Below are 18,634 nucleotides of genomic sequence, written 5' to 3' on the forward strand. Positions count from 1 at the left end.
TAAATTATGGTAGAAGGCTTTCAAAGGTGGGGCATAGTTTTGAGCAATTGATGAAATACAGCCTGAGCTGCTGCATCTGTCATCTTCTTTTACTTATCAGTTTCCTGTCCATGACAATGCACTGGAGTGCATTGGAGTGTTTGCCCACATCAAAATGCCTTCTGTAGTATCCAGTGGGGTAGTAGAGTGCAGCGTGCATGGGTGAGACAGGGTTTCTGGAACTTGACAGGTAGTTGGCTTGTCTTCTGAAACATCAAGCTCATTATCTAACACCGCTGTGTTGACTAGTGTGCCTAAAAATACTGTGCATCTGATGTATGAGCTGTCTTTTTTAAATTCTCCAGCCAGAATTGTTCTAGGCATGTCTATAGGCTGTTAACTGTCTGACAATGCATATGACACAATATTGTGCAGCATTCTATTATTATTCTTGGCTCTAAACTTGCTGCAGTAGAAGTTGCTGCATATTGTGCATTGAGGAAGCAGATGCTGGAGGCCTAGATTCAATGAGAACAGCGTCTGGTCTGCAAGAGCAGATTTCATTGCTGCTTAGAGCTTTGCTTTATGACATAATACTTGAGGGAAAATCTGGCCCTGAAAATCTGAACAATTGCACTGACTTCAACTGGACTATGAAAAATAACCTTTAATCTGGAGATAAATACCCTCTCCCCACCCTGCATTGTCTTACACTGTCTAAATGGTCTTATCCCTCAGTATGGACTCAATGTTCTTCCTTCTCCCATTCTGAAGTTGTTCTGCCCTGAAACCTGACATTGCTAATGTGTGTAAAACCTGTAAATGACCCCACGGGAATGAAAACAGTCCTGTATCAAGCCAAGGCTTTTTTTTTTTTTTTGTGAGGATAAATGGACTCAAGGATATGTTTTAAATTCTTTTACTCTGGATTGCACTGGACATGGAAGAATCCAAATGTTTCTGGGAGCATCCTATAAATTCAGAGTTTACCTCTTTTCTGTTTTTTTTCTTTTTTTACTTGTTTTTTGCAAATGTAGTAATATGTTTTGTTGTTATGAATGATCAAAGGATAGATATGGAACAGATCTTAAAAATGTGCCACCATTATTTTATCTAGCCAATGGATGTGGTTGCAGAAAATTGATTTTTTTTCTGAACATGGGAATTTTCTGTAAATAAAGTGCTTGGCATCTGTGTTTCATTGCTTTTCACTGTTAGCGCTATTACTATGTTTAGTGAACAATGAAGCCTTACCACCGCTGTGCTATGAACCCCTAGATTAATGTTTTAGATCTTTCCAGGAACTCTTCCCTACGCAAAGGACCTTCCTCAGACTAAATACTTCCTACCTGCATTTCAAGTTCTTTCCAGTCTGAAGTGACTTTAGCAATGGTCTCTGCTTTCCACCGTGATGCAGCCTGAACTTTGGAAGAACAGGGTAATAAAGTTCCCTCTAAGGACAGAAGTCTGGTTCAGAAAGTACTAATAGTTTCTCTGTGTCTCTGCCAGGGCCCTGCTGTACATACAGCAGGCTAAGTACTGGGCCCTGCTCTAGGGTTGTTTCTCTGGAGGGTGCCTTCAGCTCATCTGGCAATCCTGAGAGCCATCCCTTCGTGTTCCCCCTATTCCTGGACTGATAAGAAGAATGGCAGGAGACTATTTCCTTCTATAGACAATGTGGTCCCCAGCAGATTGCTGTAAAGAGTGATTTGAAGCATCCTTTCCCTGGTAGATATATTATGCAATCCTAGTGTTAAGAAATACACATTGCTGCCAGCCTAATCCATGACACATTATTTTTGACTAATCCTCAGGAAGCCAGTGATTTTGTCCATGTGTTGCAGCTAATGCCCTCCAATTTTAGTAGCCATTGCACCTTAAAGGGAGTCTGTTGAGTTTGCTGACTAGAACCTGGGGGTTTTAGTAGGTGGACAGTGTGACTCTATACACATGTTAATGGTTGTTGGCAGCTTTGATGTTTATTGCCAGTATTTCCTCAGGTTCAGTTTGTGTTGCTAAATAGCTTAGTCTGCTATAAGCACACGAAATTCTGGTTACCCCCCAAATACATTTGGATAAATCATACAGTCCATCTCACCACCTCTTTGTCTATGCCTGGTGCTATTGGGGAGCTTCTGTCTTGGGTGGTAAGTACAGATAGATATGTGTTTCTCCTCCTCCATGCTGGCCAGATTGGAGCTGTTATGGGAATGCTGAAAAACCATAATAGTGCAGCACTATGCCTGCATTAGGGCATCCTGCCCTTGATAGAGGAGCTCATGTCTGCCCGCAGTAGCAAATGTGGCCATCACCTGAAACAAGTGTGCTGAGCTGCTGGGGTATGTAGAAGAGTGCATGTTAGCACTGGTTAGTATGCCATGCCTGGGAGTGACTGGTCAGATAGGAGAGCGGGGTCATGGCTGCTGCCCTGTCTGCTTTTCTTCTTTATAATGAAGTCTATTCTTAGTAACACCCCACCCCAGTTTCACAGGAAAAATCAGTATGATGGTGTGAAGGATAAGCTTTATGAATCTGGAGTGAGGGCATTTTAAGCATCCATTAGGTAGAGAATGCCAACAGTTACTTGTTTGCCCAGAGCTTGATAAAATTGGTTTAACAGCTTGTGAGCAAATAGGTAGCCAGGAGGCTAAGCTGGTATATGGCAGGGATGTGCATTGTCAGTAACGTATTTCTTCTCTTTAGGAACTTCACTGAAGGAATATAACTGCTTTTGTGACCTATAATGAGATCTTTGTGTCTGAACAGAGGAACAACTTACCAAAACAGTTGGAGCAACTAGCAATAAGAAACTTCCTTAGGGATTTCAAAGGCAGATAGTCTTATTTTGTGTTGCTTGAGGTGGAAGTAATGAACTTGCTGCAGCCATCAGCTCTTTTAAGTGTTCACAAAACCATTACGTCATGGCTCGACAAAAAATTTTGTACATCGATTATTTTTTGTGGCAGGGTGTGAAAACATTTCCTAAGGCCTATATACCTTTAATGGATTGCCTTTTATGTTACACTAAACTGAAAGAGCGTCTGTGTGTGAAAAGAATCTCCAGGTCTCAGCTCCACAGATATAGGCTTCATTAGCTCCTGTGACTTTCAACAGGGTTACTGCATGCCAGATTAATGCCCAGCACAACTGTTAGTATTCCTTGATGTCAACATTTACTAATATACACGATGTTTGCTTTAATTCTGTTTTTATTACAGAAAGTATTTTGAGTGGCCCATTAATTTAGCCAAGTATGTCCATATGCCTGGTGAACTCTAGCTACAGTGTGTCTTTCAGGAAAGTATTACAAGCTGTGCTTACAGATCACAGGTTTTGAAAAGAGAGCATTCTATGTACTAGAAGGTATGTGCAGAAATAGATACACAGTGTCTTTTTCTTCTTTGTTCTTACTTTTAGTCTTTTGAAAGAGTTTTAGTAGAGAACAAGCTGCATGGCCTTTCTCCAGCTCTCTCTGAAGCCATCCAGAGCATTTCTCGCTGGGAACTCGTCCAAGCTGCGCTCCCGCATGTGCTGCACTGCACCGCCACATTGCTCTCCAACCGAAACAAGCTAGGTTAGTGCTCATGTGAGTCTGGTTTTACATTCCTGAAGTTATCAGTCAAAATATGACACAGTGAGGCTCAGGGTACCAACCTGTTCTAAATCCTAGAATCCCACTTAGTTCATTCTGTGGATTGCCCTTTCTTCATCTGTTTGTCTTTATAGCAGGGTAACCTGTGATAGCTTCCCCAGTAAAGCTTATGGTCTGATGAGCTGAAGAGTCAAAGCAGTTCAATAATAATTTGCTAGTTTCAGAGATAGTAGAACTAGCTTTAGCAAAAAACTGATTTACCCAGCAGGCATGGCCTTCTTGAGGGAATAGATGCTGCTTCCAAGTCATGCTGCAGTGGCCAGTTGCACCACGTACTTATTATATTTTCAGTTCTTTTTTATTTTTTTCTCTAATACTCTTTTTATTCATACCAATGCATGTGATTCTCAGCAGATAATTCAATTGGATAATAAGAATAGGGCTTACTTCGTTAGTCTTTCACTGATTTCAGCAGTGACTGCAGCAGGAATTTGCTTCATGAGACATGCCAGTAGGGAACATTAACAGAACACAGCTTGAGCACCTTGCAGTGCTTGCTTGCATTTCATCTTACTCATTAGAGTCAAACAGACAAGACTGTCGAGGTTGCATCTTTTAGAACCACTCTATGTCCACACATTCAGCTTTGCGACTGACATTTCATTGACTGAAGTGCAAATGCTGTGAAGTAAATGGAGACTTGTGAATTAGGAGGTTTCAGACATAGAGAAACACTATGCTGATACTTGTAATGATAGTATTCTAATTTTCCAGTGCTCATCAGGAAGTTGGATGGCCACTTTCCTTTGCAGTTCTGAAAGTCTCAGCAGTACCATTAGTGGAAACCCTGTGAGATAATGTGATGCATTTTTCCCATTCAGGACATCAGGATAAGCTTGGAGTAGCTGAAACAAAGCTTCTACACACTCTTCACTGGATGCTGCTGGAGGCCCCTCAGGACTGCAGCAATGACAGATTTGGAGGAGACAGAGGTTCTAGCTGGGGAGGGAGCAGTAGCGCCTTTATCCACCAGGCTGAAAATCAAGGATCACCAGGACATCCCCGGCCCAGCACCACGAATGATGAGGAGGAAAATAACAGAAGGAAGTTCTTCCAGAACTCCATGGCCACAGTGGAGCTTTTTGTGTTCCTCTTTGCTCCCCTTGTTCACAGGATTAAAGTGAGTGGAACACTGATGGGGTACATGTGCAGAGACAGATCTCAGCCAGAAAAGAATGATTTTGCCTTTGAGATTGTTATTTAATTCAGGCTCCACACTGGGAGACCACTAGAAATGTTTTAATAAGCTGGCCGAATACCACTGCTATCAGGAATACTTCCAGTGACATGAACAATCACTGCAGCATCAGGCAGACACAAAGGCAATAAATCTGAAGTGAGCCATTTTAATCCTTCTGGAATGACAAAGATCTGTGACCCTTGTGAAGTCTTTGGGATGCTGGAACTTGCAGAAAAGATTGTGAGCTTTAACTCTCTCCTGTGGTTCTCAGCCACTGGTTAGAAGGGCTTTGCTAGTTTTTCAGGGATTCCACCATGGGGCTGCCACTGTGATTTATTATTGTCATTACTAATCATCTTTATGCTAACTACCAGGAATGCATGATATTGGTACAAGCATGGCAGTGGCAAAAGCTATTGAGCATTCCCTTGCTCTGAAGCTGGAAGTAGGCTGCAGGCTTCCTGTCTGCTGAGGTCCCTCTGTTGGTTTTGGGCTGAGTGCATTGGGCTTTGCAGAGGGGTGTGATGAGGAGCATGCTCAGGCTCCTGCCTCTTGTCTTCAGTCTCTCTGGAGGGCTGCCTTTACATTTCCAGCTGGGCCTCAGAATAGAAACTGGCTCTGGAGAGTAGGTGCTTGGAAAAGGTCTGTAAAGTCATAAAGTGATGGAGGCTGTTAACTCTTTGAATCCTGCCTTGTGTGCTGCAACAGTTGAATTAGAAAGTACAGGAAATAAAAGGTAATCTTGGTTAAGGCAGGTGAAAGCAGGTCTGGAGAGCTAGGTGGTTTTTTTTTCTGCTTCTGCTGTTAAGTTCCTGTACAGTACTGCTCAATCCATTTAGCCCAAATTTTTCATACTTGTTTACTAGTTCACATTTTTTCTGTAAGCTGCAGGGCCATGACAGGAAGAAATGCTGAATTCTTCCCATTGCTACACATACAAATGTGGGCTGCCCTTTGAATAAATTAAATAAAACTGGAAGTAGACCCCAGCTGTTAGAGATCAGGTTTCCATTTTTTTAATATTAATCCTTCTGGGATGTAGTTTCCCGTTTAGAAGGTGGGATTAATAACAATATTTCCTGCTTACCTTGAAAATCTCTGAGATCTCTGAGATGCTGTAGTGATGAACATTGAAAAGCTCATGAAAATATTCCTATTTCTGTCACAAAAGCAGAGCTCAAAAATGATGAGGTAAATGAGGCATGTGACTGACTCACTAAGTCAGCGTTGTCCCCTCTGTGTTTCACAAAGGTAGAGGTCTCGGGGAAAGAATACTGGTCTGATCAGACAACCAAAGTAATGCGTGGACTCAAGGAAGATGATACGTATTTGCAGAGGCCAACCTAGATGATGGAATTCCTGACTTCTGAAAGGATCTTGAGTATTTAGCACTGAGCTTTTAAATGAGGCTTTTGGAGGCTGAAGGGGATGCATGTAATCCTTTAACTTAACAACTGTGTTGGCATGACACCAAAAGCTAGCAGTGCAAAGTAAAAATGCAGCTCGTTACTGCTACTACTTCCAAAAGCTTTGCAATGTGCTCCATAGTAAAAATAGTAATTAAAACCAGGCCTAGTTTATAACAAGGCTTGTGAGCTCATAAGGATAAGACAACACTGATGAAAAGTGGGGAATATTAAGGCTGGATGGAGAGCTACAAGCAGGAACCTTCAGCTTTTCATTTAGCTCTGAGACATGTGGAGCTATGTCAACAGGAAATGATGGTGCAGCTTGCAGCTGCAATTAGCCTGCCAGAACTGCTATTACCATGTTTGTTTGCTTTGTGGGGATAGCTGGACTATACCAACAGCAGTGTCTCCTAATGTAGATCTGTCCTTAGATCAAGTAAGTGCATACCTTGATCCCCCTAAGATTTACTTGTATACTAATTTACATGATTTCAGCTACTTATATACATGAAACAATGATAGCATAAGTGTAAGTAGTACCAATATCTCATGTATATACACACATATATATACACATAGCTCAGGTACTAGCAGTGCAAATAATAATGACATTATTGTATAGTGCTATTTCAGAGTAATTTGTACTCAAAAATGATGGAAAATTTGTAATCAAACTCAATTTCTAAGTAATGTTTTAATATTAGTATTCTTATTCTTTTGGGGCAAGAAGTTCAAGTGTCAGAGTGTAAATCCTAACGTCGAGATTGAATACTGTGGCTGTATATGGTCGGAAGGGGTGCTAAGACCTGTGCATCAGAGATACGACAGTCCTTTTAGACTGGAAACAAGATTCTTTCATGTGAGCTTGTGTGATACAACTTCTGTTTGTCTTCCTAGGAGTCAGACCTGACGTTTCGCTTGGCTAGTGGCCTTGTTATTTGGCAGCCTATGTGGGAACACAGGCAGCCTGAAGTTTCTGCCTTCAATGCCCTTGTAAAACCAATCAGGAACATTGTTACAGGTGGGTGACTTTGCTGTGGTAATGTGGCTCCTGAGGGCTGAGAAGCCTTTCCTTTGCCTGATGATGCCTTATGTTCTGTGACCATCCTATTTGAAGGAGTATGGTGATCCTGCAGGAAGTAGTCAAACTTTTGAGAGTAAAGTTGTTCCTCCTCAGAGTTAACTGACATTTGCATAAGAATTAAGTAGGAAATGAGAGAGAAATCACAAATAGGAAATGAGAAACTCTTCAGTAGAGTTATCATTTCCTGACAGCCTCATATCTCTGTTTCACCATATCTTCCTTAGTTGCTAAGAAGGGCAAAGGCAGTATCTATTTGCAGCCTGACACCTGTGGGGAAGGCCTTCCCAGGCTGGCCCTGGACAAAAATTAGCAGTGAAGAGTGCACAGTTGGCAGTGTAGGTTCTCCTCTTATCTAGAGTGTGAATTTCAGCATTTTATGAAATTAAACAAGGTAGTTTCAAGAAGCTCCAAAGAAGGCTTAGGTTGTGAATTCTTTTTTGCATACTAGAAGGGGTTGCTTTTTCTTCGTAATTCAGCCATAATGAGACTAGGGTTGCGTGCTTAGGCTTCCAAGCCTTTGTGTCTGGCCTAGTTCTAAAAAACCCTTTTTGCTTTTAAGTTTTTGACCATAGTTTTGCATAGTTCCTACAAGGTAGTGAATTGAAATTGAAACGCAGTGGATTGCTAGGCTTATTGCTGTAGCATTACTTGCTTGTTCTCAAAAGCATGGAGCTGGAATTTTCACAGTAGTTCGCCAAATCAGATTTTTCTGGTGGCAAGTCGTTTTGGATGTCATATTTTGTTCTGAAAGCTTTGTAGGTCTCTGGGACAGTCCAGAATTGAAAAAGAATCAAGTCTTTCAGATGATTTAAGCCCATCTTTGGTATCTAGCTGTTCCTCCTTTTGCTTCAATTTCTGGAATTCAAAAAATAAGATTTCAGCCCTGGAAAGTTTTGTCTGTTGTTTTTTTTTTCCATAGGTCTGGAGCATGGTCAGTAAATCCCTAAAGAATAATTTCAGGTGTAAAGTGAAACAAAAATACTCTTATGTTTTGAAAATGTTTTCAGCAGAACAAAAATAGAAATTGGAACGAGGTTCTTTATATCAATGAAGATTTTGTTGTCTCAAATTGGGTCAAAAAAGTTTCATTTACTTAAATTTTCCTTCAACGAATTAAAAAATTCTACTAAAGAAGATTCAAATTGTTTTGTTTAGAGTCAGTCTGATACTGAGTCACATCTGAACAGCTTGAGATGTGACAGGATTTCAAGGATTGTTATCCTGGCCTTTGTGATGCCCTTGTTCTGCTGGAGTATCGCTGATTAAACTTTCTGCATGTCATTCGTGTGTCTCCTGTGGTGAAGGCATTTGTCAAATTGGAAATCACGATACGTTCTGAGAGATGTAACCTAGAAAAGGAGTGTAATGTCTGTAAAAATAACAGGAGGAAGAGCTCCAAAATAAAAGGCTCTAGTATGCATAGGAAAACACTGTTGCCAAATGGATTTAGGATAAAAATTTATATTCAAATTTAATTAAAAGAAAAAAATCAGCAGATAAGATGGTGACAACAAAACTGAAAGGATTGTGCAAAAATTAAACCAGTTCTTTATATGGCTGTAGCTAATGCCTAGGAAGTCAGGAGCAGAAAGGTGCTGCTTTGGGTTTGTTTTTGTTTTCTGGTTTATCCTTCAAGTGGTATGTTTTAATATTAGAGGTGATTCCTGAAATGTCCTCCTTTGCTGCCTTTTCTCAGCTAAAAGAAGTTCTCCTACCAACAATCAGAGTGTGACCTGTGAATCCCCTAATCTGGACAGTGGACATACCGAGGTAAGTTTTATGCTAAGGTTAGACAAGCTTGAATAAGGAGCTGAGGGAGGGGGGAAATTAATATTGAAACAGCACTTGGAGTTGCCATTCGAAAGTATTGCATCTCCAGAAGTTAACCGTTCTTCACAGTTCTTCTGAATGCTCCCCACCCTGTCTGCAGTGCAAGCAATGGGTATGGGGTATACATCTCAGGATCTCCTTGGCCTTATTTTGTCTTATGTGTTTTCTTGGGCAAGAGCCCTGTCTTACCCTGTGCCTGTACAATGCCTAGTACTGAGAAGCCCCAGGCTTGCTCAGTCTCTCCCTGGTATTACCATGGTACTATGGTATAAATAATAGTCATGTCCAAGTACAAATTGCAGTAAGAAAACTAATATGGAAGAGATAAATATATTTATATACCTATTTCCTTTTATTAAAACTATCCAAAGGGACTACAGGTGGTCTGTGAGACAACCCAGCCAGATTCTGTACCTCCAAAGGCCACTTTTTCAGCATGTCATCGTGGAAATTCCTTGGATGGAAGCATATCCTCCCAAACCTCTCAGGAGAGAGGTACTGCACATCCCAGGTATGAATCCCTTTAGCAGAAAGTTAGGCTGGTGTGACTCAATGGTGGAGATCACAAAAGTCCTTTGTCTTGAATCTGCTGTTGTCCATACACAACAAGGGTGCTGGGTGTTTATCTCAATTCAACAAGTCTCAGTTCTGGGTGATGAACAAGGTGGTGACACATGATACTCAATGTCACATTCATTGGAGAAATCTCTAGCTGGTCAGTTGGAACAGTTTCTTTGATATTTTCTAGTATGTTAGCTTCTTTTAATCAAAGACACTAAGAGATAAGGTGCAGGTTCAACTCTCCATTGGAGCCTGGATTCAGAATCGGGCAACTGGTATGATTTCTGGCTTCCTTCTGGTCAAGTTTCCTTTAGCAAAAGATTTTTGCAAGCCTTTCTCCATTGCTCTTATTATGCCTTCTTTGCATCCTGCTGCTTAGCTTCCTTTAGTATGCTGGCCCAAAGGAACAGACCAATGAAGAAGTGTAGCCACACATACTTCCTCCCAGCTTGCCCTGCAGAGCTCAGGCCATGCTTTTCCAGCATGGCGCTGATAAATTAACATCTTTTAATCTAGATTTGTGCACAGAAAGACAGAACCAGATTTTCGGTAGTGCCATAAAGTAAGTGAAGCTGATGAGTGTTTTCAGGGGGTGGAGAGGGAGGGAACCCTAGCTATATTTTTAGGTCCTTATGGATTTAGGAGTGTCATTTAAACCCCTCCTGAAAATTTTGGTCCAGTTGTTTATCTCTTTGGGGAAATGTCATATCCAAAGCACTGCAGTGTTTTATGAAATTGCTTCATTGCCGTGACAGAAGAAATGTGGGATGGAGTGGGTTTCTGGATATAGTCTAGGAAGGGCTCTGATTTCTCAAAAAGAGCTTTGGTGCACCCTTTCACTTTAAGACTCTGATCCCATCAGGAGGCTTCCCTAAGGATTTTTTATCAAGGCTGCTGTTAGTTCTGGGTCTTTATTTAATTTGTGTTAATGTGAGCTAGTAAAACTGAAGTTGGGGACAGAACTGTCTTTCTATGTGTGAACACTACTGCTCAGAGTGCACAGCCATAAAAAAAAAATAAGCAGCCTTGTAAGAAGACAGAATCAGGTGATCAATTTGTCAGGCTAGTTCTGGTGGTTGCCATGGGGATGAAGCTTCAGACAGGCTTTGAAGAGAGCATCATTATGCCTCCTCATTTGCAGGACTCATTGATCAGTTAAAACTGTACAGGGAGCTTTGGTTGCCAGGCAACAGACAACTGGGGAACAAATGTTGTTTACTCTGCTTACCAACAGCCGCAGTATTCCTTTGTCCTTGGCCCCGGTTGAAGGAAGGCTGCCTTTCCACTCTCCCTGCAGTCACAGGCTGATCATATGAGCACTACATTTCCTTCTAAATGAAGTACAGAGTTTAATTTCTGGTTCCTCAGACACTTCCTGAGCAAATGGCTTCTTCCTCTGATCCTGGCTGATTATCCCTGCTCCACTTCTCCATTTACAGATGATACAGTTTAACACTGAGGCAAATAAAGCCACAACCCTTTATCCAGCTGCTGCTTTGAACACACTGTCTGGGAAATAGACTTTACAGGAAGGACTTCTGAGATAAGTATTTCATAAGGAGAACATGCCTTGCTCCAACCTGTGTGGTGCCTCAGGTTTGCCTGTGCTGCATACAGGGGAGCGTGAAAGGCTGTTTAGATTCAGAACTGATCTGTGTCCTCTAAAGAGACCGAGAGCAATGCATCTTCCTCTACAGTTGCCTGAGGTGGTAGCCTTTATTTCCTTTACTGAGATCCTTTGAGTACCCCAGCTGTCCTTATATTTTTTTACAGACCTCATCTATGTGACGCAATCTTGACTGTTACAAAACCAGTCTTCACATTAGGTTTATGGGGAAAACTTTATAGCATATATCTCTCTATCATGGTTTTCTCCTTCCTAATTCAGCTTTTCAGGGTTTTGTAACAGCTCATCTTAAAGTCATCAAACTTGTAACATTTTTGCCTTGAATACACTGGGGGAAGAAGCTTTGAATCTATAGATTGCAGATAGTGACATATGCTGACACAGACGGGCAGGTCTGCAGTCGCCAAGTGCCTTCAATATTGGCCTGTGTGGCTGGCAGCAAATCAGCTCCTGCAGGCTGGAGTTCTAGATGCATGCATTGCTTCAAGCACAGCCTTGCCACCTGCCCCCTTTTTCCAAGCATGTAATATGGAGCCGGGTTCATGTGATTCCAAATGGTGTCAAAGTTCATAGGCACTTGTTTATCCTTTGTCAGTTCTGTATCTGCTTTGGATGCACAGGACAGCTTTGTGGCACTGGGCAGTGATGCAGCAAAGCACTTAAGCATGCCTTTCACTTTAGGCACTTAGAGATTCCACTGGTCAGTATTGCTGCTTGTACCCCAATGCTCTGCTGGACTGTGGCCTTGGATGCCTCCGTTCAGAATGTGAAATGGGGGTGTCCTGCCAATGCTGTTTGCATGTTGTGTAGCAGAGTTGAGAGTAAAAATGGCTTTTAAAAAAACAGAAATACCTGATGTTCTTGTGATGATTCTGAAATGCCTGAGAATACAAATCATAGAAGTGCTGTTCATTTTTATAGAATCAAAAAATCACAGCAGTACTCAGCTCAGTGTGTTTCTAACACATTGAGTGGAAACATCTAAAATGGGTACTTTGGCAGGCAAAAAAAAAAAATAGACAAATCTCCAGAGTTCCTGCCCCACCCCCAGCATTTCACACCTTTTGCCATGTGATTCTCATTCCCTCCAACTCTCACTGCTACATTTCTGACAGATTGTCTTTTAACAGCTAGTGACTGTGCAGAGGGTAGGTCAGGCCAGTTGTACTCTGCTGACTGGGAGAGAAATGGTATCAAAAATAAGTAGTAAAAAAGTTGGGGCATTTCAGTGCAGTAAGATTGGCTTTGGAGACAGGCATGATTTTGATCAGAGCCTTGGACAACATGGTCTAGGGTGAGGTATCTCTGCCCATGACAGGGGTTGGAACTAGATGATTTTAAGGTCCTTTCCAACCCAAACTATTCTATGATTCCTTTAAAAATCTGAAATCCCTGGAGTCTCATTTCTGAGGCTTACTACAGATAGATATCTTGCTTTTGCATGCACTAACTTCTGCAATACTTAGGAAATTCCATACTAAAACCCATCAGGAAATGATACCACCTGAAAGGCAGAAAAATTATAATGAAGGCTTGAAAATGTTCCTGCACACCCTGGCAAAGAGTGTCTGTAACAGTTTACTTGTATAAGAATAAATTTAATTAGCTTAAAGGGTTAAGTAATTTAGCTGCCCTGCCTGCTCCTTCTTAAGTAAGGCCTGACTTATACAAATGTAAATCATTCCTAAACATATATTACTAGTATCTGAACAGTAGAAGCTCAAGGGTTGTTTGTTTCCAGCTGAACAAATTACTCAGCCCAAGTGCTGAAGGCGTGCCTTTACACCACAGTTTAATAAAGCAAACCTGTTCAAGAAAACACTTAAGAAAGCATGTACTTGTGTCCTCTAGGGAGCTGAAAGCTAAATATCCACTTATGTGTCTTCAGTAATGCTTTCCTCAGTTGGGGCCTTAGTCCCAAAGGGTCAGTATCAAATATCCCTGCAAGCTCAAGCAGGCACAGCTGTGTGCACATCCTAGTGATTTCTGCAGGGATTGGCTTACGGCTCTTGATGGGTGCTTAAATTTTAGGCCTTTTAGTTGAGCTCTTGGGTCTTTAAGGGTGGACCAGTTTGAGTGCTAGGACAGAACTGGTTCCCAGCTATCCAAGAAAACTTTGTGATATCAAGCATGATCCCTTAAAGAAGAGCTGAACATTGTCGTGGTTTAAACCCAGTCAGCCATGAATCACGCAGTCGCTCTCTCACTCCCCCCTCTTTCCTTCCCCCTCTCCCAGAGGGATGGGGAGGAGAATCTAAAAGAATGCAACTCCCACAGATTGAGATAAGAACAGTTTAGTAACTAAGTTATAACACAAATCACTACTGCTACCACCAATAATAATAATGATAAAGGAAATAACAAGGGAAGAGAATACAACATCTCACCACCCACCAACCGATAACATCCCCCCCCCCCTCCCCTCCCCTCCCCCAGCCCAACTGAGCACCGACCAATACGTAGTGCAACCCTGCAGTGCCCTAGCCCTTCCAGGTAACTCTCAATTACATCCTGGGCATGATGTGCTGTGGTATGGAATACTTCTTTGGTCAGTTTGAGTCAGGTGTCCTGTCTCTGCTTCCTCCCGGCTTTCCCTCCTCCCTGGCAGAGCATGAGACTCAAAAAGTCCTTGGTCAGTCTAAACATTTGAGCAGTAACTAAAAACATCAGTGTTATCAGCACTGTTCCCAGGCCGAAAGTCAAAACCACAGTACTACACCAGCTACTAAAGAAGGAGAAAAATGACGGCTACTGCTGAGCCCAGGACAACATACAAACCTGACAGATCATTATTGAGTGGTTCTTTATTCAGAAAGCTGAGGAACCTGATGACTAACATTCTACTCCTACTCTTTGGAACAGGGTGTCCTTGGTGATCCCCCCATGCCAGAAGTCTCGCTATGCCACATACTTCGATGTAGCAGTGCTGCGCTGCCTGCTGCAGCCACATTGGTCCGAGGAGGGCACACAGTGGTCACTAATGTACTACCTGCAGAGGCTGAGGCATATGCTACAGGAAAAGCCAGAGAAACCACCTGAGCCAGAGGTCACTCCCTTACCAAGACCTCGCAGCAGCTCCATGGTGGCTGCTCCACCCTCTCTGGTGAATACCCACAAAACTCAGGTAAGCAGTTACCATCAGTAAGAAAATAGGAACTGTGGTGGTGCTGGGAAGTGATGGCTGGATAACTAGTGAAAAACACAACTTTGGTGTTTGTGAAACTGTAACTAGTGAAAAACACAACTTTGGTGTTTGTGAAACTGCCCAGAGGTCAGATATGTGCATCAGTTCAGAAGGAAACCCTGAGAACAATGAGATGTTTGGAGGCAGAATGTGATGCAGAGAGTCAGAGCTGGTGCCTGCTGAAAGTTCAAGGGTTGATTTAGGATAATTAATCTCAGGTGAACTGTGATAACATTAGTTTTTAATGTGAGAATATACTAATGTAGTTGTAAGAGGAAACCAGATTGCCTGTATGTTATGCTGTAATGCTCAGAACTCATTGAGCTTTGGTGTAACCCCTTGAAAGAGAGAAAAGGAATCACAGTTGGTAGAGCACTGAACACTCCAGGGTTAAAATACTGGAGTAGACTTTGCAAGCAGTGGCAGTGAGCAAAACCCCTCCTCATTGTTATGTCTTTTCCTGCTGTTCTTGCTGCATAACTTTTAGTTCTGTATTTGCCAACAAAACCTCTGTAGACAAACTGTCCTAATAGGTGTCAAGACTTGCTCTCTGTTCTGTTGGAAAAGGAACCCCAGGCTCCTGACCTTGGTACAGTAAAGATCTTCATGTTAGAGCTTAAATGTTTTTGGTTTGTGTAGCTCCCTTGTGTATTCCAGAGATAAAAAGGGGATGCTGCTGCAGTTTCATTTAATCTCCTTGTTGATTTGTGCTACTTTTAGGTTGTGCACTTTTCTCCTGTCATGTGGTCTTTTAACAGCAAATTCTGATTTAGTGAGTTGATGGAACTGCCTAACGGAATTTAATAGAGATGCTATTTTTGCAGTTCAATTTTATGCCATACCTCAAGTAAAAGGCTGTACCTTCTGTTAGTATTGCTGTCAAATGTCTGTCTTGAGTCAGAACTCTCAGAATTTTTGGTGTTTTTTTCTTAAAATCCTTGCTTTCAATATTGTAGAGCTCTGGCAGTTTTTGAGATGTCATTTTGTAAGGGAGAAGGGTAAAATATCTGTTCTGCATAGCCCAGATGCTTGTAAACCAGAAGACAAGCATAAGCAGTGTAAATATTAGTACTGTTATTTTTAAATCTTAGGGTTTTATAGGCATTCTTATGATTTTTATGGAGGGCTGGTGGTAACTTGTGGTTTTAAGGGCTTAGCAGCAGCAGTATTGTTTAAACTGTGTTATACTTTAGTGTCATTTCTATAAAATGGTGCCCATTTCATCCCTGTAAAAGCTTGACAAACCTCCATGGATTCCAGGTGATATGAAATACTCTTCAGTCTTAATCTACATTTGCATGGAGATTTTATAGGGTTGCTGTGCATGTACAGAAAAGTCTTCCTTAATATCATCTCCTGGAGGGAGAATTGGAAGATATTGCTCCTTATGTGATTCGCTGTTTCCATACATCTACTGTCCTTTTACCCTTGCTCAGAAGAACCCAAATTCAGTTACTGGTGCAGCAGTGCAGTGGTTCTGAGCACAGTGGCAGAATGAATGGGATTGTTTTCCATAGGCACTGTTTGCAGTAGTTCTGGTTCTTTATATACTGTGAAAGGCTTCCCTCCTTTTACACACTTGGCTATTTCTTGCTTCTCCAGGCTGTTTCTCTTGCAAAAGGCTCCTTTACTTGGTTGCTGTTCGCTAACATTCTTCTGTTAAAGCCATTTGGCAATTCCACTGGGTACTTTGTAGCTGTTAACTTGAAGACTCTCTCCAGGGCATTCTTCCCACCAGGGCTAGGTTTGATTGCTTTTGGTAACCTCTGTGTCAGTCCTGTGTATTTTTACTGTACTTCATCAAATTGGAATTCTATTTAAAAGGGTTTCCATTTTGTTATGCAGAGCAGCTGTGATGGAGGAGTTGAAATGCTCTTCCACGTAGCTAAAATCTCAGCTCATGCCCTGCTGCTTTATAAATCTGAGGACTGAAAGCTGTGCAATGCATAGAGACACCGAGGCTGTCTTTCATCCCAGCCAGCTGTAGGGACTTGACTGCTGTTGTCAAATTCAGAGTCTTGTCACTCAAGGTTCTTTGCTTGTCAGAAGCAGGAATGCCACCTCCAGCTGGTTAAGATTTGTAATTTCTTTCTATCTATCTAACAATATACTTAAAGCCTGCTTTTTCTGTCTAGATCTTAAATTCCTAACATAGTCATCATTTCTGCTCAAAGATTGATCAATGACTTTTCAGAAATACCAGCACTCTCTGTTTCAGCAGGCTAGATTTAAAGTAGCAGGCAAAAGACAAAACCAGCTGCCTGCAAATCACATCAGGGGCCAGTAGATTTTTCTGGTAAATGAACATTCTTTTTATTGTTCTGCAGTTTATCAGCATTGCTTCCTGCATCTCCCTAAGCCTCAGCAAAACTCTCACATTTCTTCCTGGTTTCTGTGTGGCTGAAATCACATTTCAAATATGGGCTAAAGCAGCTGAGATTGAGAGAACTTGAGTATTGCCTAGTAAACTAGCAGCAAAGAATGCCAGCACTCCTTGTTGCATAGGAAAAGGAGTACTGGATGGAGTGTGAATGAAATAAATACTAGCTTCCTCTAGAATGTGACTTTAGTCTAAACATATTTCAGACCTGGCAGCATATGCTAAAGAAAGTCTGCATTGCACCTGTACACAGTGAATTCAGTATAAGGAATTCAGAATAAGTATATAGGAAGTGAAACCTTCAGAGGCTCACAAACCTCTGCACTAACATTGCAGGGGCAAAGAGCCAAAGCTTAAATTAAGCATAAGACCAATGCAGATGTAATGCTTGCTGCAATGCTAATATCAAGCCAAAAGTCTCAAGTGTAATAGCTTGAGAGTTGAGAGATATACTAATGAGCTGGTAGCCATACAGTCATGCAGAAGGAAGGCAAACCAAAACAGAAACAAGAAAACCTAGAGCAGCAGCCCCCAAACTGTTGTATTTTCATACCCATCTTACGCATACCATAATTGCCACATAGTCCCCTGCACAGAATAGCCACATCAGCCTTCAACAGGCATCCTAGCTTGATTCATTACAATACATCACAGACTACACTGTAGATTTAAGGTGATTCTGTAATTTGCTCTTCTAGTATTTGCTTGATACCTACCCTAAGCAGATTTCAGAACTGAGACTGGGTCTTCCTGTGTGTTTGTATGGCTTCTAATCCAGTAGCCCCTGATCCTTACTCTGTCCTTTTGGGGACGGTAAGCACCTCATAAAACACTGATTTAGAAATTAATGGACAAAGATAAAGAATCTGAAATAAATCCATTTGATGAGCTCTCTGGCTGTCTTCAGCCAGAAAAGGCCCGAGAGCTCTAAAAGCTAAGAACTAAGCCATATGGAGTACTTGCTGGCCTCACTGTTGAGAGCACCTATGGTTGAATCCTGATTTGCTGTCTATAGAATTTATATATGACTCCTCCCCTGAATCTTTAGTGATATATGAAAATGGTTTAAAAGCATATCATGACTGAAAACAATGGTGAAGAGGAATCTTTCTGTTGTGTGTCTTCTTTATTCTTGTGTTGATAAAATTAATAGGAAGGATTCAAATGTAGGCTTTGATTAGTCTGAAAAGTCTCTGAAGAATGTGTGGTCCCCAGTAGCCCAATACTGCAAACACCATAACTGGTGCTTAAGACTTCAGCTGCAAAGACTGTCATTCGCTTTTGCTGGACCTTCATATGCATAAAACTGCAGACTTGTGTGCTGCAGAGCTGGCTGGCTCTGCAGGACGCAGTATGGCTAGGCAGAATCTAAACCTCCTATACCATAGAAGTCGCTTCATCTGTTGTTAGCATATGGCTATCACTGGATTGAAAGCAAAGAGGTATTTTAACATGACCGAGTTGTTTAGCCGAACATTTCTGATGGGGGAGCAAGGAAAAGGAGCATCTCCATTGGAAACAAGCTGGTATTTAGGCAGAAGAAAATTACCCTGAGGGAGTTTGGTCAGGTCAGCTGCACAACCATCTCAATGAAGAGTGGAATCAAATCTTTAATGAGAACAGATGGCCAGGAGCTGAGCTTATTCCACCTTTTGTAGCAAAGCCTTTCTTTACAGTAGGCAGCTATAAGGCGTTTTCCTCAGTGCAGAAGGGGAGTGCCCTCTACTGAAACCAGAGTAAATTAGTCT

The 18,634-nt window shown here is 41.7% G+C and overlaps 1 protein-coding gene across 14 annotated transcripts in view; it reads left to right on the forward strand.

Moving 5' to 3' along the window:
* Window positions 1-18,634, forward strand: part of UNC80 (unc-80 homolog, NALCN channel complex subunit) — a 120,201-nt gene that overhangs the window by 3,236 nt on the left and 98,331 nt on the right. For all 14 annotated transcript variants that reach the window (XM_057412246.1, XM_057412247.1, XM_057412233.1 and 11 more), the window contains exons 3-8: window positions 3,397-3,553; window positions 4,453-4,751; window positions 7,118-7,241; window positions 9,001-9,074; window positions 9,506-9,645; window positions 14,185-14,446. In XM_057412246.1, the coding sequence (XP_057268229.1) occupies window positions 3,397-3,553; window positions 4,453-4,751; window positions 7,118-7,241; window positions 9,001-9,074; window positions 9,506-9,645; window positions 14,185-14,446 (1,056 nt within the window). The remainder of the gene's footprint in view (window positions 1-3,396; window positions 3,554-4,452; window positions 4,752-7,117; window positions 7,242-9,000; window positions 9,075-9,505; window positions 9,646-14,184; window positions 14,447-18,634) is intronic.

Source organism: Pezoporus wallicus, unplaced genomic scaffold (genome assembly GCF_028554395.1).
Source record: "Pezoporus wallicus isolate ANWC-B61680 ecotype Strahan unplaced genomic scaffold, APGP_CSIRO_Pwel_v1 contig_6566, whole genome shotgun sequence".
In the NCBI taxonomy this organism is placed as follows: Eukaryota; Metazoa; Chordata; class Aves; order Psittaciformes; family Psittacidae; genus Pezoporus; species Pezoporus wallicus.